Below are 23,638 nucleotides of genomic sequence, written 5' to 3'. Positions count from 1 at the left end.
AAAAATTTATTAAATTAACGGGACGACAGGTGACGTCGTTCAGTGGCTTCACAGAAAAAATATCCCTCTTCTCTGTAATCTCCCTCCGAGCCCTCTATATTTTCACCCCCCCTTCCCTCCTCACCCCTCCGTCGCGGAGCACTTTATCCTGGCTGGTCTCGCTCGTTCTCGACATTCGTGCTTGAGAGAACTTCGAAAACTCGTTTGATCGCACGGCGAGTAATTTTTTAAGCCTTCTCGGCAGCAGAAGCGCGGCAAACGCGACCTCCGCGTCGCAGCGTGCTGGGCAGTTTTGCTCTCTCTCAAAGAGACTCGGCCACACGAGAGAGCAGATAATTTGCGGAATCTCTTCCAGGGGGATTTACCAATCGTGTCCGCGTGTATCTGTACAAAGTTAGCAGTCGTTTGGATAGATTTAAATATTGATCAAGTCGATAGCAGCGACGATGTGCCCACGATCAAACGTATCGGATAAACCATGCGTTCGATACTCGAGGGTCGAGGAAAACGAGAATTCGGGAAAAGGACTGTTTTGAGGGAGGGTCCTGCAAAATGCATGGTGGTTACTTTTGCGAGGGTCATCGGTTGAAACACGATTCCTTTTTTATACTGTATAAAAAATGAATAGTATTACTCTCAACTTACTGTAATTAGAAATTCTTAAGACTTGAGAAATAATAAGGAATCTCAAGAAAAGTGAGAAATATTAAGACTTACAGAGTAATTTTTGAAAAAATAAAATAGAGAACTCTGATATTTTTTATTTTAATTGAAAAAAAGCTGGAAGGCGAATAATGCAAAAAAGTCGTTACATTACTGAAATTTGAGAGGCTCCACGTGGTCTCAGTTATCGTTATTATCGATTTACGCTCGTCGAAATGATCGTTTAGCAATTCTAACTAAAACAATCGGCGAAGAGGGACAGAAGCGGCGCTGATTCGAATCGATTAAAAAAGGAAGTAGATATCACGACGGCGTTGAAATCGATTACACGACAAGCAATGTAAAAATTATGCAAATGCCGTTTACAAGTGAATGGGACCCTCGCGGGGCGAGCGAGGCTACAATTAAGCAGGAGCCAATTTAATATCGACGGAATATTCAGCGGGACGGTATTAAACGAGTCGACTGACTCGTTTATGGAAAAGTGAATCGATATTATCGTTAATCTCGACTCTCTACTGTTACACATCATATAATATATCGTAGAGGTATTGAAATAAATTCTTATTAATATTGTATACTAAAGATTAATGTGTCTTAAAATTGTATGTGAATATTTTAAATAGAAACAGTATGAAGGCGTTAAAACATTTAAATAAAATATTCTCAAGCGTTTAATTTGACATGAAATTATCGTGTTGGATCAGCGACACGAATACATCGTTGGGGCAGACTTTGCTCCCATGCTTAAAGCATCGATGGAATTACCGGTGGGTGATGAGTTTAACAGAAGGGATAGACGAGATGAGAGATCCCCTCCCCTCTTCATCTTCACCTTTCCATCGTACCCATCTTCTTCCCTTTTCGATCCCGGTCTTCCTGTCTCCACCATCCAGTGGCAAAGCGTGGTGTTAGGCCTCATTCCCTCGTCCTTCATTTAGTCGTTAATATTATCGCGATGTCTGCGAGCGTCTAGCAAGATATTGGTAATCTAAGACCGACTGCTCTTAAGGAAACTAACAAAAATGACAGTGAAGATTTTCTATATTTTAGTGTCGTATATTTGGCAATTTCTATTTTATAAATAAAAAAAGTTGAAGGAGTTAAAGACACGTGGATCACATGATTTTATAATAAACATCCAGAAAATCGGATAGATCATATGAAACTGTAATATTTTGCTACATGAAGTTAAAGTTACGTGATCTGACTAGGCATAGCCATAATTGCATCCGAATAAGTATTAATTATAAAATCCACAAGTGTACTTTGCAGTGAGTGATTTGTTTCAAATATTATCGAATTAGAAAAATGAATGAATGATCGTTTTTGAAGGACTCCTCGAACGTTACATTACGCGGCTGCTCGCGGTGGCCTTCATCTACATATGTTCTCGTCAGCTGCGCTTTGTTTCCGGAATAAGAGCTCATTACGAATGCAAAACCGTCAATTCATATTCAAAATTTTATATCTCGTCCGCGTTCCCGCGCCGGGGCTAATTTATTCGGATTCGATCCGTGCCATGACAAATCCAACGACTCTAACTCTCTCCTGCTCCCTCCCTTTCGAAGCATCCCCTTCTCATCTTCTCCCCTATCCCCTCCGTTCTATTTCGTCTTCACTCTCACAGCTACTAATAATACCTCGCTTTTTATTACTCGCCTCCTTCTGGTTTTCAGATCAATTTTTACAACCGAAAGAGCCAGCTGACGTGATCGCGTGATTCTAAGGGGTTTCGATTGGATGTACTGAATTGATGAAATTTGTTCCGAATAGATCAGACATAAAAGGATTCGTAATGGTGAGGTTAAATATTAGTAAAATAGAGAAGAAACGAATTAGCTAGATGAAAAGACTAAAAACAGGGAGAAGGAGAAAGAGTTTGACCACTCACCACTGACCCATCACTTCTACTCTCAGGCAGGGGGTAGTAGGACCCTTCTCCATGGGTCAGGCGAAGAGGGGGTAGGACACTTGGAACACCTCTCAGATGGGGGACGTCCAGGGTACTTACCTGGAGCTCCCAGGAGAGCCTTCCGTCCCTGTCGGAGTCCTGGAGACGACTGAGAAATTTGTAGGTCGCGAGGTGTATTTATACTCTTGCTAAGGTAACGATATGTAAACACGGTGATTGACAGATCACTGACATCGCGATATCGGACCATCGAATGTTATTTCTGGAGAAACTATTTTTTATAAATCATAATTTCATCAATGATTATATTTTATGTGTCCTACTTTAATTATTCATTAAATATTGAAGTATAAAGCATTTGGAATAATTTTCTGTTTCAAATCAATTTTGTTTTATTTCTAACATGCAAATGTCCACTAAATATTCATTCAAATGTATGTAGTATATCATACAGATTTTTACTTCAGAATCTCAACATCCTAATACGATATACGTGTATACCCTTACAAATTATATCTTCAAATTTTCATGCATAACAGCAAGGGCCTGTATAATACCACTCCGCGAAAGTACATCAGAGTTGCAGGGGAAAAAGTCGAGTGGCTCCCGTGTTAATACTAACTCGCTCCTTCGACACCGAGAACCAGATACCAGGCAGCGCATCGGGCTCTGCACCTCGTTCCCTCTTCACCCTCCGCTTCTCTTTAACTTGCTTTACTTCTCGTCGAAGAGATAATCATATTAACCGGGCTATAACTTGTCTATGCATAAGCATAATACCGTGGCTTGGTCTCGGGATCCTGGCCAGGATACGGGGTATATTTTACGCGCACAACCCCGCAGGACCAGGCCAGACCCCAAGCTCTCTCCGTAGTCGTTGCTGGGCCGTTCAAGCCCTGGCGGAAGGGCGAGGCACGGGGAGAAGTTGCAACGTACAACGTTAATCAGGCTAATTGAATTAAGCACGCGCGACTGTTGTAATTATGACTATTTATAATGATTCCACCGCGCGTATCTACCCTCACGATTCGTCTTTCTCGCGCCAGCACGCCGCCGAGGAATATTAGTTTACACGCGCGTACAAGGCCTGCGTTTAACGCCTCCCGCCGCTGTTATACGAGCTCTATTCGCTTCCCTATCGAGAGAAACGAGAAATGAGAAGGTAAGTTCTCGTGGAAGTACGGTGAATCCAGCTATGATTTATGTCCTCGAATTGTTACTGGGGATGACATGAAGAGTTGGGGTGAAACTTGAAGTTCAACTTCAAAGACTGAAATTTTAAATCCCTCCTGTTGTTTCTTGACACAAATTTGAGAGGTTTCCAAGATTCTCGTTTTATCCTCTTGCTAGGTATTTTAGTTTGTTTATTGCATCCTTGTATATTTTATTTTAAATTAAAGATTGCTATTTATGTGAATCGTGATATTTAAATTTTCTAATATATTTGAATTATCTTACGTATCCTACGAAATAACTCACAGTAATTGCCAATAGTAAACTCTTCGAGTAACACTGAAATTCATAAAAAGAAGTAAGAGTATCAGAAAATATGGCCAATATCGAGAAAACCGCAGAGTTCCAAGTGACACAGAGACGTAAAGAATCCCCCGCGTTTTTCGGGGGCAAACAGCGTAACCTACTTATCTAATTCGCTCCCTCTTTAGTCGTAAAGACGTCCTGAGTAAACGTAGCGTGATAATGAAAGCGGGTGTTTAGTCAGGATTTCCGGCCGAGTCGTTCTCTTTGCGCCTTTCTCTCTTTTCGCTTCTGTGTATTTATACCTTCCCCATCCCTGAACCGCCCCTCGCCACTCCCTCCGCCCCGTGCACGCATACACCGGCAGCATGCATCACGAGTCGTACTTCATTAAGTCGGTAACACTTCTTCCAGCCACGTTACTCATCCCTTTCACGGGACGGCTCTCTATGAGAGAGCGGGAGATCGAGAGGGAGTAAGATTAATTGCATTCCGTCAAGAGAGGAGGCGTATTTTAAACGAAACCGCCGGTGCTCGCGCAGAAACGCCGAGGCGAGCTGAAAGGAACGAAAGCAGAGGAGGAAGGAAGAACAGCGCTGTGGGGGGGTGGGAGAGGGGGAGGGAAACGACAAGCCCTGAAGAGGAAAGACGAGACGAAGCCGTGAGCAGAGCGAGATTCCTGCCACCGATGGAAGAAGAGGACCCCCGTTCTCGCGGCTGCAAAGAGAACCCTCCCCCGCCCCTCTGATGAACGAGGAGGGTGGAACGGGGAGCCTGGAGAGGAGACACCGCCTAAGGCCTTGTTGTATTTATCATATAATTACCATAATAGAGCCTCGAACCACCCGTCGCCACCTCCTGCTCCACCACGGCCCCCCCCCGTTGCCGACCACCCCCAATCTACGCTCTGTTCTAACAGCCGCAACCGCAAATTGGAAACTCTCGAATACATTTTCCCTTCGTTTCTCTCTCGTTCTTCTCGCCCGAAATTGTTTGCCGCTGGATGTCGGTCGGTTCCGGATGGGAGGATGTTAAGTACTCTATTGAGGATCATCGTGACTGAAGTATTAGTGGCTGGACCAAATGGTGGATCGTCTTTTGGGTGGAGTTGATTCTTCTTCTGATTCTCTTTCTGAGCTAGAGTTCACTAATATTTTGTCACTGTGCAAGTTGTCTTCCAAATGGGTTGGTAAGCGGAGTGATTGGATAGTACTTGTAAAAGGTACCTAATTTTGATCTTGTTCTCTGTGCAGGGACGTCCTCATACAATTTGCTATGCATGAGATTTCATGAGGTTTGAATATGTAAAGAAGAAGCTATTTCGTTATGATAATTGAAGCTAAATTTAAGATTTCATTGATGTATGATTCACTAGAAAATTTCTATCTACTGGTTCCACAGAAATTTTAATTCTAGAAAACTAAAGTGACTTAGTAATATCAGTCTTAACACTATACATCACTTTTCATTTTATACTACCCTCTATATCCTCTTTCCCCAGACACCATGCAAGAACCATACGAGCCACTTCCCAAGACGATCAACGTTCAATCTACTTCCAGCGCTAATTTCACGGAGGATCCTCTCCTAGAAAATAAATGAGCAATCTGTCGGGGCACATAGAAGCGTCAGTAATGGACAGGAGAATTTTCAAAATTTCATTTCTCCAGAGGATTTCGCCCAGTTGACTGGGGTAAAAATTCGCGGACCATCCACGTCTTTCAGGACGTCCCTCGCGTGTCTGCGCGCGTGAAAAGAGAACTCCCGACGCTGGCGATGCATACGTTATTCGCGAGCAAACTTTTCCCCGAGAGCGACCTCTCCTCTCCTTCCTCAATTTCACGATATAGCGTCGACGACGGCGTAGACAACGATGGCGTCGGCGGCGTCAGTGAATGGAGCAATTTATATCGATAGCTTACTCGGCCTGGCTGCGCGATCGGTCCCGAATCTATTTTCAAGGTCTATTTCGAGTCGTTTGTATCCTTTCCTCGCGATATTGGCTATGACATCGGGCCAGAGTGCGACAGGGCTTCGAAGATGGCTGCTTATGGTTCTCTCTTCTGGTCGTTTCGCTTCAACCACCCTGCTACCGTCGCGGTACGCACAATATCTTTCGCTCGCGATGGCCTCCACGGTGATTCCTTTCAATAAGGGTATCCTTCCAGTTTCTTACTACTCTTCCATTAAGGGGTGGCTGTATATCCCGCGGAGAACTTATGGCCATTTATTGGGACTCCAAATCAGGGCTGTTATGCGGAAATATGAAGCTGATAATGGTCGTCATCGAAAGAAGATTGGAGAATTCTTACATAGATTATTGCGAGGAAGTAGATGGCAGTAAGGGGTAGTGCTGTGTTAGTTCTGATTGGTTTGTTTTGAGAACCAATGCTAATTTTTGTGATCATTGTAAACACAGAGTTCAATAGAGGATGACTTCTCTATGGTAGTGTTTACTACTGAAAAACATGTTCATCGATTATTATTATCCTGAAACGATATACCAGAAGGTTTGCTGTACCTATTTTTTTAAATATAGTTACCTAAAACTTATCTGAACTTCCAATTTCTTAGTATCGTATTATCAGTCAAGGAAGAAAGCTCAATGGGTATCAATAGTTTCGCAAACTTTCTAACAGTAGTTATTCATTCTTCTTCTTTGTTACCTAATTATTACTCGAAACGTTCATCCCGCTGTGAATAAATAGGTTAATGAGAATATTCGCGAAACAAGTTTTCCAGTATTGATTATTTTCAGCCGTATTCACACTTCCTTAATTTCGTCTACCGGATCAGGTCGAGTGACTTTGAATGAACCGAGGAAAGAGAGGAACAGAGGGAGAACGAAAGATAGACGGTTCTTGAGAAGGGCCAGAGGTGGCTTCTCTGGTTTCTTCGCCAACCACGAATCACCACCTCGACCCCTTCCATTCACTCTCTTTTGGATCCCTAGATCCCCCCCTTTTCCTGGTCACCGATGTGCACCCGCTGGAAAGATATTGCAGCTAAACACTCGGTTCTTTGATGCCTGCTAACCCGCCCCCCTCGGCGCAGCCAGATAATTAACGTTAAAGGTTAATCCTGCGAAGAACGATGACCAGATAAAGGTGAATCCATAAGAGACAGGTTTAATAACAGGTTGCCTTTCGCTGAGGCGATAGCGACGTTCTTCGTCAAAATTCCACGTGAAAGTAATATACTTTTGTCGAGTAAGGAGACTGCAGAAAATAATCATCTCTTCATAATATCAGCAAAAATGCCTGAAATAATTGAAATTATAACCAGAATTTTTAAATTTCGCAAAATAAGATCTAAGTTTTTTATTTTCAGCCACTGATATAATTATTACCGATTACATGTGATGCAAACACCAACTTCAACAATATTTATGTTTAATTTCGAAAAAGAAGCGACTTGTACGGCTCACTGTTAATAATAAATCATCTATATGTATCGATTAATCAGAGCACAAATAATCTTAATTATCACGACACTCCCTTAATAGCGCAATTAACTCACGCGCGACTCAAGCGGAGGCGAAATGAACGCGGCGGGCAGCGTCGAATGTCCTTTACGGTCGTTTCTTCCACGTGAAATTGTCGGGTGGCAGAGCGGCGCGCGAGGCGCGTAAAAACGTCTAAATTGCGCGTAAATAATTATATTTGCATATTCATTGAAAGGTAAATATTTAATGCCGACGCGGACAGAAAGGGGCAGCGTGAAGTGTAACGTATACGCGGAAAGCGAGTGTCCGGTACATGGAAAGAGGGGAAGGGGTTGGAGGGACGGGGGGACAAGGGGTTGTCCTGGCTGACGAGGCTGGCCACTAGCAGCGAGAGAGAGGTCGACGGAAAAGGGGTTGAATATACATCGCGCGCGGCTCGACGCGGAAATTTTAGCTTAATTTTACTTAACTACACCGGGGGTCTGGTTCGGCGTGGGGCTCTCGCCGCTCCCAGGGACAAGTGTTATTTTTGTAATTCTCGGCGGCGCTAATGGGAGACCTCGGCTTAACTCCCGGCCACCGACAAAAGAGAGTGTTTACCGCCCAGCGACGAATATACAAATCCGCCAGTGTAAACGACACCGACCTGGTAACTGGATTTTAAGCGGCGCTGATACCGCTGCGGTCTTTGTTATTTGGGAAACTCTCGACGGGTGGCTGCGTTTCGGCCAGACCTTCCTTTCGACTCGGGGAGAATTAATTCCTTTTTTGTTTCGTTGAGGAATTTCACTGATGTTACAGGGATTGAGAATGAGTCGATGGTTGGGTGGATCGAGAGACGTGTGAAGTGGATATGGATTATTTGCTGTCAGACATGTACAAGTATGACCATATCTAGTGAGGAGAATCTTGGTAGATACATTTGGGGTCTTATAGGAAGTTAAGAGTTTCATAGGTTTGCAAAAGTATAGATTTGTGGGGTGTCTGATATGATACGGTACACATTTACTTCAAAGGTAGAAGTATCTTTCATGGTATGAAAGCAATCGAAACTTGATCGAATTTGAATTAAAAAAGTGAAATTACTAAACATGAAAGTTGCTATTAGAGTACGTAGAGCATGGTTTGTTAATATTTTTTTTTGTATAGCAAGTAAATATTAAAACTACCTTTACATCTCGAACTTTAATTTTGCATATGTGCTGCTTCAATTTACCCAAACCGTGATTCAACTTTTAAACACGTTTCCCCAATTTGACGATATAAAAGCGTCGACCTAACCGTACCAGCTGAACTCATTATAAATTCGTCCAACTTATTTCACTTATAAATTTTAATTTTCCAGCGAGTCACGTGAAAAGGACACTGATGAGATGAAATTTCCGTTTTCAGATTTCCCAGCTAAAACTGTCTGACAGCGAGAGCGTGTCTGTTACACGACGACGCCACACTACTACCAATTGAAACCACTAAAAAAATTACTCTCACAGCAATTATTACCAAATTCATAATACACCAATTTCACCCTAAATCCCAATCTATCATATTTAAAATCGCAAAAAAATCAGAGTCCCCATTAAATCAATTAAAAGTTCCCGAAGAGCGTGCCTCTTCGCCGCCTCCCTCGGAAGTAACAGTACGAATCGAAAACAGTTTCCTGCCGCGGCGAAACGAGGTACACGTTACTCAAGAAGACGCGAAAGGGACGCTGATGAGATTCGAGGGAAAGTGTAGCAGGTATCAGGCGTCGCAAGTTACAGAAGCTGGGACGCGTATCGAGCGTGAATATTACATCGATCAGGGTTTGACGATGATAGGGGAATAGGGGGGCAAGACGAGGGAGGACAGCACGGGATCCAAGAGGGTGGAAGGGGGGATGATGTCGCCTATTATCCGGTGAAACACCTGAGCCCCTCGGGTTCCCCGGTTACACGTCGCTCGTGCCTCTCGCATCGCGCTCGAGAGTGTATGAAAACCAGCACGCACTCCACCGCCGGCGGCGTCGGTATCGCGGGCTAAATTACACGGGCTCCGCGTATTATCCGCCCCTAAATTATTCCCTGCTAACCACAAAAATAGCCCCTTGCCGACCCTATTCCTCTTCGCATGGTTTCACGGTTTTCGCCGTTCTCACCGGTGTCACCCGGCACGGTCATCGTCTCGACCACATCGTCGGTATACAGGGTGAGACACGTAAACCCAAACGAGTAGATACCCTCCAAACTATAGTGGATATAAATATGAAGGTACCAAATATTCGAATTAACAAAAAGGTGGTTGAATTTCAGAGTTAATTCACACACTATGATTTTTTCTCTTTAAAAAGGATGTTTTCAAATACAAAATACGAGTAGTTACTCAAAGTTAAAGATGTAAAGATGAAAACTGGTCTTGAAAATTGAAACTCTATGCCTGAAGTAGAATATCCTTTCTTGTATCGGTTATGAGGTTGTGGAAATTGATTAGAAATATGTGTATTTAAGTATTAACAGATGTCTGTCTATGATGTGTCGTTTCTACTTACGCATCAGTCTTCTAGAAAGCATATAATCAAAAGCAGTATATTGTTACTGCTACAGTGTTAGGAAATTAAAGTAGATAAAAGTTGTGAATAATGACATATTTTCAGGACGTCAGGTCTGAATAATAGACGCATCAAAGGTGCATCAATAATCGTTAACAAAATTTCTCGCACGTCCATCGACGTTTTGAACTTTCCCAGGCGGTATCAGGCGGCACAGGTGAATATTAACGAATGTTTGCCTAGGGGAATGTGTCCTGTCCAAGCATGATGGACGCTTTCGAAGGCAGAAGTTCGGATAGAAGTAAGCCTCTGACGTCCAACGTTCGACCCCTGTTCGACAAGAGATGGATCATCCAATTCCCGCTACACGTATCTGCCCTGGGCTACAGCTACCTATATAATTTATCACCTCAATAATATATTAATAATTATATTTGTCCCATTATTTCGACCCAAAGTTCAATGCAGCTAAGACGTATTGCACGTTTCGTGAGAAAATCTTACGTAAGTGGCTTCGTGTATTGAACTGACAACTTCTGGATTAATATTGATAAACTTGGAAAGACGATCGACGCAGTGTGCGCATGTGTGCAAGACAGACGAAAAGTTTAATCATAAAAATTGAACGTGGAAAAGGACAGCTGACCACTCGTCCCGATGAAAGATATATGCTGTTCGAATCTTGTTATATTTTCGCGTGATGCATTATATAAGCATCAAGTTTTGAAAAAATCTTAGGCCACGTCGACGGAGTCCTCGACTGTATAGGTAATTTTTCTTTGCTTCCTGTATTCAATATATTGGCAACAATACTTTTATTTATATGTTAAACTCCCGAAATTGCGTTTTCAAAAGTACTAAAATATATTTCAGATTTTTATCTTGCTTTCTTTTAGACAATATCCCAAATTATTACGTACGAGCTTTCCCATTTCTAAATTTCAATTATTCTCATGTGTCTAGCTCATCCATATTAATGTATTGTATAATAAAGACGTATTATTATTAACCACGAGTTTGTAGGTGAAAAAAGACCTTCGAGAGCAACCAGACCTGACCACCAGGTTGTATTCGATAAAAGATGGATGGTCCAACATGGAACATACGGCCGATCGGTCTCCGAGCTGACGCTCTCGAAGATGAAATGCACCCTTGGCGACGTCGAGATCGACCCCAGCTCTTCCACTCGTCCTTTGCCCCCTTTTTGCAAAGCGACCTCTCGAACGGGCATATTTACGAGAAAGATGCGTGCCCCGCGTTGGAAGCTGCGATCATTGCCTACTCCCTTCGATACCTACGATTTCGAATATAAATTCTTCCATATGTAACTTCGAGAAACGGTTATTGGCCCAACTAAGGGTTATTAGGTCCGACGTAAGTGGACCCTGTTTGGTGACCAGGCGTCTCACGTACCCTCGTGAACTGGGATGTTCCAGATGTAAAGACTCTTACACTTATTTACGGTGGAAGAACGTGTATCAAATAAAATATCGTCTTCTCTTAATTTCTTTACAAACTATCTGTTCTATGCTATCGAAAATAATTTTTTAATTCGACTAAAAGTTCCCACACTGTACATAAATCACCATAGAAAGATTGCAAATTGTATACTATTTCTGACTCAGATCCCCCTTCTCGCATTTCTCTCGCAATAATTCCGCTAGATCAAGTTTATCCTCCTACAACCCTCTCAACTGAGGAACCACAGCAAGGAGCAGCAAACCATGAAAGACTGCCTCAAGAATGGCTCAATAATACTTCCATTCGCAACTTAAGGAGATTTAACGAGTGTACGCAGGCAAGGTGGCCCGGTCGGAGATTTATACGAAGGGACAAGCGAGAGAGACGTGGGCGAAGAGGGCGCAAGGGGTTTCCCGTTTCCTCGCGGGCTGCACGATGGCCGCCCGTAGGTACGGCAGTACATTATTTCTTGATGTCAAATAAAGCAATTAGCATGTGCCCTGACCAGGGTCCACGGGTTCTAACCCGAGTAATCTCGCCACGGTCCCCGGCGTGTGCGACATCTTCATCAGAGACGGACCCTCCCCCTGGCTCCCTCCTTTCTCCGCCACTTTCTATTCTGCCCACTCCCTTCTCGCTGGACGATACTACGCTCACGTGACCGTCTTGCGCCCCCCAGAGACAAGGGGCGTTCAGAACGAGAACAAGAGCCAGAGCGAGAGGGCTGAGTGGAATTGGAGCGACGAAGGGGCGAAGGAGGAGGGGGACGAAAAGGCGTGTGTCCATCCGGTGCAGCCGCTTCCAAGGGAAATTTCACAGAGGCTGACCCGCTGCTAATGAATGTTATATAACCCTTTTAATGCTTTAAGCCTCTTAGATTTTTCAGAGAGCCCTCTCCACGCGCCTCCTTCGCCGCTTCCACGCCGTGCCCCCTCGGTGAGGACCTCTTTTCCTGTGGCGCGGCAGAAGTGACTCGTCGACGCGGGAGAAAAAGAGCGGGACGGAAGCGGGGCGGGTCGTGGCCTCGGGGGTAGGTAATTATGTGGCGGACGTAAATTAAGCTTGTTTAGATTGGGATTTTTATTAAGGCCTTTTATAAAAGAGTGCCGCCGCTAAATGGCGCCGCGAACGCTTTATCCCCCGGTATTCCTTTTTAAACGCTGCTCGAGGAGGAACGACGCTGCCTTTATACACGTCGATCATGAAAGTTAAATCTTTTTAGTCCATCGAATTCGGAGAACTTCGGATCGCGGCTTGAAATTATTATTAGCATTTAGATGGGAAAAGGGTACTTTCCTCGGGCGACGTTAAACGCTTTCGATATGGTGAATCTTCTGTGGAAGATCCCAGGAAAATCGTAACCAATGATTAGGGGAAACGTATGTAGAGATAGAATGTACGTAACAGGGTGTACGGAAGAAATAAGTAAGGGTTAGTTTAACTGTGCTTTAGGAGTGTATTTCGAAGGTTTCAGCGTTCCTGTTGTCCCCCATTTACTGGAGGCAAGGAAAAACTTCAGTGAATTGTGTAACTAAGGGCAAGACTGTCGACATAAAATATCTGACAAAATAGAAGTTCCAGTAAAATTGACACACGAATATTAATCATTTTTCTATTTTTTCTTCTTTAATTCCTACTACTAATAACACGTAGGAAAATAAAAGATTTGAATGAAAAAGATGTGCAACAGATTAAACGACGGTTGTATGCAGAATAACTGAAATAATTGAATTCGTTCTTGCACCTAAGGAACAAGGATTTCCTTCTTACCAATCTAATAATTCCCGCAGAAATCTGCCCCGAGACATGTTAATTTTACTTCGCCTTTAACGAGGGACCACAGCAAACAGTCAGCCCCCTTCGCGCGAAAGGTTTGCACGCGGAACTTCGGCAAGCAGTTCGCAGATACAAACTGTTAGCTATATATTGGAAATACGCATGCCTTCGGAGCGGGCGGAGAACGAACTTCTCGGTAGAAGTTTAATTTAACTGGGCGGGCAGCCGGGCGTGAACGCTGAATGATTTGTTGCAAATCGAAACCGCTTCAGCGCACTTTTGCGCCCGATTCGAGCGAACGGTGCCTTATTTGTCGCCTCGTGCTCGCTTCGATGCATTTACATACATTTCAAATATAATTCTTGCGTAACAGGAAATCTTCAGTCGACAGAAGTCTACATAAATCTTGAAATTAACACGAACAAGTGTATTTATAAAACGAGCCAATATGAAATGACTAAAAAGTTAATATTCACTGAGAACTAATAACCTGATCACTTCTATGAATAACTGCTCAAGTAAATAAGCTGATTCGATGAAGTTGGGTGCAATGATCACTACCCATCTTTCTATTGAATTTATCGTTAATTTCATCGAATTATTGAACTATTGCGCCTTCTAATTTTCTCCACATTCCAAGCTAATAACCTTCGCGGATGAAGAATCGTTTCAGTTTATTTCCCGCAGTCCCAGACGAGCATCGCCTTCAAGAGCAGAAAATAATCGATAGCAATTAACGAACGACACGATCGTTACCGTGGACTCTGGGAAACATCTTTCGAAAGGACGGCAGTCCTTCGAGTATTGAAAATCGAGGTTCAACGTTGGATTCTCTGGGATAGCTTTCGCGAGCGAAGGCTCGGGGTATGCTCGCTCGTTCTCTCGATTAGGCTTTGCCGTCATTAAAAGTTTATAAAGAAGCAGAGTTACCGGTTGCTGGGTGCTCAGAGACGTGAAGAAGAGAGGGTAGGGCGGAGTGAAGGGATCAGCACTCCCCCCAAACGTCGAATGGAGGCTACAGAAGAGAGGCAGACAGCGTTGAAACGAGGAAGAAAGAGCGAGAGATTCCAAGCAAGTTTTCTCATGTGCAATGCATAATGAGGAAAGGCAGACGGCGCACAAAGGACCTATAAATGAGGCTTGGGTTGAATGTATATATACATTGTAGGCAGATACGCGCAAGCAACACGCGCGAAGCTGTTGTAACGTGAATAACGCAAGAATGAGCGCAAGTGACTTCATGTAACCCATAGATTATAGGGTTACAGATACCTAAGCGCGCGAAAGTTAAAAACTCTTCTCTCTGACTTTAGTTACATCCAGTGACTTCGAAAAGGATGGACTAGTAAAACTTTTTGAGAATCTGCCTATAATATTACGTATGTAAGAAAAGATACCAAACCTAGTGAACCCTGTAGATTTTAATAATTTGCGTATAGATCTATAAGTTTCCCTCATGATAATAACTGATAATTTTCTTTTCGTATATCTATAAATTAATAGCCCACGTTAATAATTATCAATATACAGCTCAATAAAATATACAACACTACGCTCTATAATACTTTCCTTCTTTAAGAATAATATGAGGGTCTTAATTAATGTCTATTCACTTCAAATACCTCAATTCTTCCCTCCTAAGTCCCAAAATCATTACCAATAATTTGTATAGATTACCACGATTCAATAATCGCCCACTACGAATCGTCAAGGACTGTTACACCTCTATCAATAGATTTTCACTCATGTAAGGGTTGTTGATTGCTTGGTACAGGGAGGGTAATGGCGAGCAAAAGTACGGAGCACGCAATGACCAAGGCATGCATGAAAACCGATTAAAGGTGTTGGATCGATCTTCCCTAGTAACTGACTCGCTCTACACCCGCTGATGGAAGGTGCAAATCGTCGATCGAGTTGGTAACCGCGCGCAACACTACTCACGCGGAAGGTAAATACGCTGGCTCGAGGAGCCTCGCCACTGATTTCGGGCATCGAATGTTTCGTTTTCTATCGATTAAACTACTAAGCGAGCGGAACACCTTCCTGTGGCTTACCTTGTTCATGATTTGGCGGGGATAGTCCCGCCTTGCGAGGGGCGACTCTGTAACAGAAACAAAAATATGTTAGAGGTGGGTTTTTAATTAATTATAGGATTTTGAATAATTGTGATTTAGAGATGTTCATGCAGTATATTGATGTTGATCCTTGGGAAAAGAATTTTCCAATTTTTCTTAAGTAATAATTGTATTATTAGGTGCAAGGAGGTCTTCAGTGCAAAACTTGAATATTGGATAAAGTGTCTTTAAACATTATAAAGTTTACTCCTTAGTGGTGACGCTTTTTTTTGAAATTTTTAGGATAATTAATCTTAGAACCTTCTTGCATTTTCGATGACATCTTTAGTATTAATTTGCGACGCATAGATTCGTAAATTTTAAGAATAATGCAATGAAATGCAGTAAAACTTGATGTAGTTTAGAGTCCTCAAGCTGTTCTTGCATCCAACAGTACAATTTTGTGTTATTTATTATTCCCCAAACATTATACAACATCCTCGCTACTCCCCCACTTCCTACTCTTGAACAATTTCTATTCAACTCGCACAATCTTCCCGAAAAACCCAAATCCCATGTGACACTTGAACTGGGTGTCATTCGCCCGCAAAAAGGGGTAATTTTCTTGCTCCCCGTGAGGTCGAGTCTTCGATGCTTTTCCTCGTTGCTGTACTTCATGACGGCAGCCAGTGCACGCAGGGGTTAATCCCTGATCGTGCATACAGCCCCCCCGTCTTCTCTTCTCTTCCACCCCTCAGCGGGCACCGCCGAATTCCCGTAATCTAATGAATGGCCTAACCCCAATATCCTCTCGGTTCAGGTCCGCCTACCCTCTATGTACTAGAGGGCCGTATGTACCATGCATGTAAATACGTTTACGGGCGAAAGACTCGGGACGATATCAGCGCTCACTTGCGCTCGTTTCTCTGCATTGCGAGTTCTTTAAACCGTCGCGACCCTCCAGCGATAATTAATTATCCTGACGTTATCGCGACCATTTCCTCGATGCTCAGCCCCTCGACTTGATACACCCGAGACGATCGAATCAGACGTCCAGAAATTTCCTCTCGCTGCCCTCTCAAGCCGCGCCGTCGCCTTGCCCGCGGTTAACGAAGAAACTTCAGCGAGCGTAAAAATAAGGAACGTTAATTGTTGACGAGGCCCGTGGACGTGCCGTCTGGAGACGAGGAAAGCAAGGCTCGCGGTTGTCGGTGACTTTCAGTGGTCGGGGGCCACGAAGAAATTAGTCGGAAGCAAATTGGTAAGCGGCGAAAGTTTTCAATGTGGCTCGTTAGGTGTAGTGACCCACGCAGGGCCGAGCAATGTCTAATGGAGTACTGTCTGCAGACTCGTGACCAAGGATGCGGCGAAACTTTGAAAGAACAGGAAAATGACGGTGCGTCGATATCTGTATGCAGCGAGGGTCGGCGGGAAATTTCAAATTGATACTTCTTCGGGGAGTTTCGGTCTTGGGAGATTTAATAAAGAGATTCTTCGGAGACTTCTTCGGGGATTTAATAAAGAAAGATTAGAAGAAAGTTTCTGGCTGATCATAAATCATTTTCTTGAACTACTTGCGATGTATTCCTTGTATCTGTATAAACAATTTTAATACTAATATTGATATACCATGCTGATGTTACTAATAGTGAATACAGATTTTTCACTGTGAATTACCCAAAGTCTAAATTCGTCTTAATCTACTGAAAATAATCTATTATTGAATTCTCCTTAAACGACGTCCATGGTTTGAACTTTCATAATAATATACGCGTCACAGAACTGAAACATAAGCTTGTCTCCCCAGACCAATAGCTAATTACACGGCGGGGCAAGTCGAAGTTCTTCCGGGCAGAACGAGGGACGAGGCAAGTCAAGCTGGAGGCTGCAGGCCGCCTCGCGAGAGGGCAAGGAAGCGCAAATGTGTTTATTTTCGGGGAATAATAAAAAGGGTCGTCCAACGTCCGTGACGCAGGCAATCGTACACCAAAGTTGAGAATAATGTTTCGGACACGACGCTCGTCTGGCTCTGCCCTGCCTCTACACCACTCGTCCACCCATCCACCCACCGACCCCCTCCGCCACCCTCCGATCTCCAGCAGCCTACCCTTATACGCGTGTCCGCCGCAGATTCAGACTCCTAATTAAGACGAGGGTGCGAGAGGGGTTTCAGGGGTTTCTCCCGGGTTCTCCCCGTAGGGAGGTGGGAGAATGTGGGCGAGGGTAGAAGGAGGAGGGTTTTCACGAGGTAAGGGGCACCCATACCGCGCCGGAGGGGTAAAGCCAAGGCAAAGGGGGTAAGGAATATTGATCACGAGGCCACCACGACGGCGAGGCAGGGACTGCCCGTACTCCTCCTCTCTTTTCCACGCCAGGCCACCATCTCTCTCCCTCCCTTCTATCGTCTTGGTCTATGTAAGCGTGTCCTACGCTCTCCCACGTAACCGTCGCCCGTCTTTCGCCGCTGCTCTCGCCGTGCAACCGGCCAGACTAAACCACCAAACGCCAGATGCGTGAAATCAGTCGGTTAAAGGCTGCCCCGCAGCCTTTGCGAATTATTGACGCTGAAACCGCGACCGCGGAACAGATGATGCTGCGAGCCATTCCGAGCTCAGCCTTCAGGAAGAACCAGTCACCTCGCTTGACCCTGACAGACGTATAATGAATTGCAGTACGCGGAGGACACTAGGCGGCTGTTTTGCGGTGGTGAGGAAATTAGTTGGCGTTGGGGATTTGTGAGCCGTTTGGTCGTCTTTTTAGAAAACGTGAGAAGAAAGTAGGTGTGTGGGTATTTATGGTGTTTAGATGATCATGCGTGAATTTTGGTCATTATTGATTTCACATCGTAGAAAATTGTTAATATTTGGAAATATGCAATTTTTGGGAGTGAAATAGAAAAATTTGAAAATTTGACAGTTTGAATATTTGAAAACTAGAAAGATTTTCAAATTTGAAAATTCAAAAATTTGAAAATTTGAAAATTTAAAAATTTGAAAAATTGAAAATTTGAAAATTTGAAATTCCTTATAACAGAGAAATAGTATTGAGGTCTCTCGTCAACCCTCTCTTCAATTTTTCTTTGATTTCCCCTCTGAACGATGTATCTATAACTCAAACACCTCACATACACCTATATCAAAAGCGTCTACCATAATTCCCAGATAAACAACGAAAAAACTAAAGTTCTGCGGAACTACTGGCGTGAGTCTTGCTCCACAGGTGAAACGAATTCGTCGAAACGGGGAAGGCGTAACGTCGAACAGAGAAAGAGGACTCCGTCGTCCGAAACTTCTGCTCCCCCAAAAGCGGGGGTGGCCTGACGAACTTTGACGCACACGCTCGGCCGAACAGGATCCACGGTCGTAGACGTGTGCAGCGTTCTCACGAGTTTTCGAGAGATCTTCCAGAATGGCAAGGAGGAACGACTGGGCTCGTTCCCGGGGCTGCGACAGAAAGAGAGCGGGACGACGGACGAGCCCGAGTTTACACGACGTACCGACTCTCGCCTTTCTGTCCGTCGCTCTGCCTTAATTAAATCTCTCGACCTTTCTCCCCCGAAGAACTCGCGGCTCTAGCTGGAGAACTAGAAGTAGAACGGCCCTCCCTTGTCGTTTCTTGCCTCGACTTCGCTGTCGTAGCGTGTCGGGCTTGTGGAGATTTTTCGTGCTAATTACTGGGGACACATTATGTGAACGCAGCAGCGCGGAGTTGGATGATGTGGAAATGTTTTTCTTACCGTGTCTCTGCAAGGTTTCTTGGGACTGATGACAGAAGGGGACGTATGATTCGGATGATGATGAACATAATGTCATGGTGACTGACAATTATCTTTTATCGAGAAGAAGATTTCTGGAGACTCTTACCAAGAAGGGATGCGTACAAGAACTCTTTTGTAATGTTCCTATTTTTTTTTAATCTTGTATGTTTGTAGGAGGTAGATACAGTTTATCCTGAAAGGCATCATGTAAAATATATTCTTTACACTCATCTCTCTCTCTTTATATAGCAATGCATAGTCCTCGTTAAAAGAGTATCTAATAGACATACTCTCATACCGAAAGTTATCGATCCTCCATCGTACAATAGACGCTTGATCTATCACGGACAGCGTCGTTCCTTGGCCGACCTCTTCAGAGATTCAATGCTCCACCATTTTCATGGTACTAGGTGCCGTTATTCGGTCCGGTAACGAACGTCAAGGGCGACCTCGACGAGGCCGGAAGAGATCTCATTGTCCAGAAGCGGAGGCCACGATAGGAGGGTTGCGCGGCTGCCGGCAACCAGCCAACTCAAACTTTGATATGGTTTCCTAAATAACCAAGGCGACCGATACCGCAGCACGATAGTCCTCCCACCTCGTCCCATCCACCCCTGTCACCCCCTTCCTCTATGCCCCCCTCTGACCCCCGCCCACTCGTCTCTGCATCCACTCCGATCTATGGCAGGGTCCATGGTGGGTATCGTAACTACTGTCGAAGCATATTGAAACCCTCACACCACATCGATGACCTAACTCTCGACGCCACCCTTTTCCCACCCCCGATGCAGGATCGGGCACAACCGGTGCCCTTCTCTCGCAAAACCTTCAGACACGAGTGCGTTTGTCGTTTCAACGACGAGGCTTGCCCGCATGCACGTCCTGGTCGATCGACCTCTGTAACGACACTGGCGTGATACGGTGTCTGATTTAAGAGCGACAGGCAATGTGGATGGTAGATGAGAATCGAGGAATGGGGGACGGAATTGAAACAGAAGTGCAGATAATGGGGAACGATTTGTCTGCAAGAAGAGAAACGAATAGCTTAACATTTTTTGAGATTAGAATTTGTGGTTATAGTTACCCGTGGAAAATCAGCTGGGGTGTCGAGGTAGATCTAGTAAAGATACTGTCATGAATTTCTTCATTGGCTTTTCTACTGTTCGGAATAATGTTGAATGTTTTTCTTAATTACGTGCTCGAATCAGTCACGATTCGGGGCATCGAGAAGTCCGAATCCGAGCTAATGTTCAGAGGGCCATTATCGCCGTCTTAAAAGACAGAAGTGCTTGATAACGATCGAGTACGAATTCACGCGCACAGAGAGCTTAGAATATCGTAGCAGTAAGCACGGGCGAGCGGCTGTATCTGGAGGTTAACTGTTTGTCCGCTAATTAGAAGCTAACAGCAGAACTAAAGTTCGGAACTTTAAAGTTTCTTGCTTCTGCAGGAACCTCCTACGCCCCCCCTCTGTACCCTTCTTTAGGGGCGGTGCAGACACCCCAGAGGCAAACGCCCTGCCGTCCCTCTGCACTTCTTCTCTTTCACTCCTTCGTCTACGACCGGCTAGCGTTAATTACTAATTAATTGTTTCGCATGTTTGAGTTTTAAATGGATAAGTTAAACAGCGCATAAGAGCCCCTGGACGTGCAGAGCCGTGAGTCTAACTTCCCCCTTTTCGTAACTCCTCTTCTATATTCTTTCTTCTTCCCCCTCATTTCTTCTACCCCGCCTCGTTTCCCCTTTGCGCACGATTACCGTGCAAACGGAGTGCTGTCGGTTAACGAGGTCAGAATGTCCACGCGAGCGAAAGCTGGACTACCACGATAGGTATGTGCTTCGCTTTTTATTTCATCGTCCAAGCGTTTCATTTTCTTCCGTGCCTTCCATAGGTGGCAAATATTGATGCAAGAATACGAAAAAGAATACGCAAGAAATATACTATACGTATATTTAGTATATAAGAAATGCAAGATATTGTAATGATTATGCAAGAAGATTTGACGAGTTTTAGAGTGCTGGAATTTCGAGTGAAACAGCTTTTAAATATTGCAGTCAGCAGAACAGTAAGAGCTTGCGATGCTCTGCAAAAGATCTCTGTCTTCTAATCAAAATTTCATTCATCATGAAATAATAACCATTAATTTAAATATTTAAATTAATGCTTCGCATTACTCCCGTCTTACAGACGAGAAATCCCCGATGACTGGGTGTCACAATCCTACAAATGGTTTTACTTCCATTTTGAAGCGATGGAGGGGGTTGGTTTACCCTTCAAAAGTGGAACAAGACGTTCCCGCAGCTGTAATCGGTGCTCAAATAAAAAGGCGCAATGCCAGATAAAACATCCCATTTGTCTAACGACGATCCTCTCTGGGCCACGGTGTACCTCTTCTGTCTCTTTGGATGAGGGAGAGCGGGAGATGAATCGGGGTGGTAATCATCTTAAACACCATTGTCACAGACACCTCCTCGTATACGCCGCTGCCACTCGATGCCACACCACCTGATTCTTTCGTAATTGAGATGGATCGATAAGGACAACCCCCTCTAGGAGAAGAGAAAGAGAAGAAAGCAAGAGGAGCCGAGGGCGTTGCTTTTTTAATTCGATGAGCTAATATACCGACAGTTACATTAATGGTGTCCCTGGAGTGTCGCTTTTCTCCAGAATATCGAAGCCCTGCTCCTTCGAATCCCGAATTTTAGAATCGATAGATTCCTCAAGAGTCAAAGTAAATGTATCATGAAACGTGACTCAAATTAAATCCCATGCCAGATGTAAAATAGAGAAAAATTCTTTTCTAGCGAAGTCTACAAATCTATACTTATCTAAAATTCAGAGAACCTTTTACAAATCCAATACATAATAAAATTTGTCTACTCTACTATCCAAAATGATACTCTAAATCCTGCACGACCCCTTCCCACAGCCACCAACTGAGCAACCGAGTCGAAGACACGTTCGAAACGGCTGGTAGCTGGAACCTCCGCGGGGGTAAATAATGAAGAACGGAATAGAGTGTCGTGGTGCAGGGGCCAGGAATAAATCTGGAATAATCGGAAAACGGGTCGTCGAAATCGACGTCTGTTATTGACTGGCGTGCAGGAGCTAGCTGCGGCTGGAGGGGGTGGAAAAGGAGGAACCCCGGAGGTGGGAGCGTCAGAGCAGAAAGGTAGAAAACAAGAGAGCGTGGGGCGAATCCGGTGTCTTAACCGGCCGACGGGGGGAGGACAATTATTTACCGGGGGCGTCTAGCACGACGTTCTAGCGCGACGCTAGCGTTGCGTCGTCGACGAGAGGCGAGAGTCCGCGGCTGTTAATTGCTGGCTGTCAGGGGCACGCAGTGACATGGACCACCGAGGGACCGCCTCGTCGAAGGCTTCGCACGCGTTTACCAAACCCTCTTTTCTGGGGAAGATACGAATTCTACGACCGATGTTGAGCTATGCTTCTGTCTAATCTTCCACGATGACCAGAGGAAACTTTGGTATGTTTTTTATTTTCTAGAAATACTCTATAATCTGGAGTGAAGGAGAGACCTTGTGAGTGTACTTGATTTTGATATTATAGTGCTGCCACATAGAGAATAAGAAGTGAAGTTGATTAAGAGTATTCGTGTGGACCATTGGTTGTATAGTGAATAATGCAGTAGATAAGATCAGTAAGAGTCAGACCTTCGAAGAGGGTTAAAGGTATATTAAGCAGCGTGTAGGTTAAATCTTGGCTACATATCGCATCATCCCTAAAAAAAGTTATCAAAGGTTCACACGGAAAATATAGACTATTTTTATTTCATTAATTCTTGTAATATTTTTTCAGCCCTTGGAGTTCAATAATTTCATTAAAAGAGCACCAAGGTATTATCGATAACCAGAAGAATATAATAGCTAGAATGTTAAAGAAAATCGATTAAAATCTTTCATATCCCCTTCAATTCGGCCCAAACCCTTCGATTCTGATCGAGCCAGGTTAGACGAGCAGTGACGGAGCAACGTGGCGAGCAACTCCGACGCAGGACGTAATTTGAACGTTGACAGGTATTTATCCTGCGCGGCAGGAAGCGGCGCTATGTGGGCGGTCGAGCGAAGGTGGATAGGAGGAGCGGAGAAGTAGCGTGACGACGTTAAGAGCATTAAAGAGACGTTTTCCGCCCAACACTTAGGTTTTCGTTCTCGCGCCCACTCCATAGATTCCCGGCCTATCGGCTTAGCGCTTGGCGGGCGGTCCTGAGCCACCCTTGGCTTCCTTCTACGTTGTCTTCCACCGCCACCGAGCGAAAGGACGGTTGTTACCGTTGCCGTTTCTCTCTAAGAAATATTTTCCTAAGTGTGTAAGAACTTAAGTACCACGGGCCCCGTACGGGGCTTCTACTCATTAGAGAATCTTCTTTGTAGAGTAACAATGTTGCGGCATTAGGGAAGCGAAGGAGCAAGATGAAAGACGAACTTTCCATGAGCCAAGACGATATTCTATTTTTGTCTCAATATATTACAGAAATATAAAAATCTTTTAATTAGGCTTCTGAGAGTATTTCCTGCATTTTTAATTATTTTGTAATAACTAAAT

At 44.2% G+C, this 23,638-nt stretch overlaps 1 protein-coding gene across 1 annotated transcript in view; it reads right to left on the bottom strand.

The window, feature by feature from the left end:
* LOC143180792 (uncharacterized) overlaps positions 1-23,638 on the bottom strand; it is a 280,953-nt gene that overhangs the window by 51,710 nt on the left and 205,605 nt on the right. The window contains exon 4 of the mRNA XM_076380754.1: positions 15,315-15,361. Coding sequence (XP_076236869.1) covers positions 15,315-15,361 — 47 coding nt within the window. The remainder of the gene's footprint in view (positions 1-15,314; positions 15,362-23,638) is intronic.

Source organism: Calliopsis andreniformis, chromosome 6, assembly GCF_051401765.1.
Source record: "Calliopsis andreniformis isolate RMS-2024a chromosome 6, iyCalAndr_principal, whole genome shotgun sequence".
NCBI classification, from domain to species: domain Eukaryota; kingdom Metazoa; phylum Arthropoda; class Insecta; order Hymenoptera; family Andrenidae; genus Calliopsis; species Calliopsis andreniformis.
Note: the sequence above shows the minus strand (reverse complement) of the source record. Positions and strands in the feature narration are given on the sequence as shown.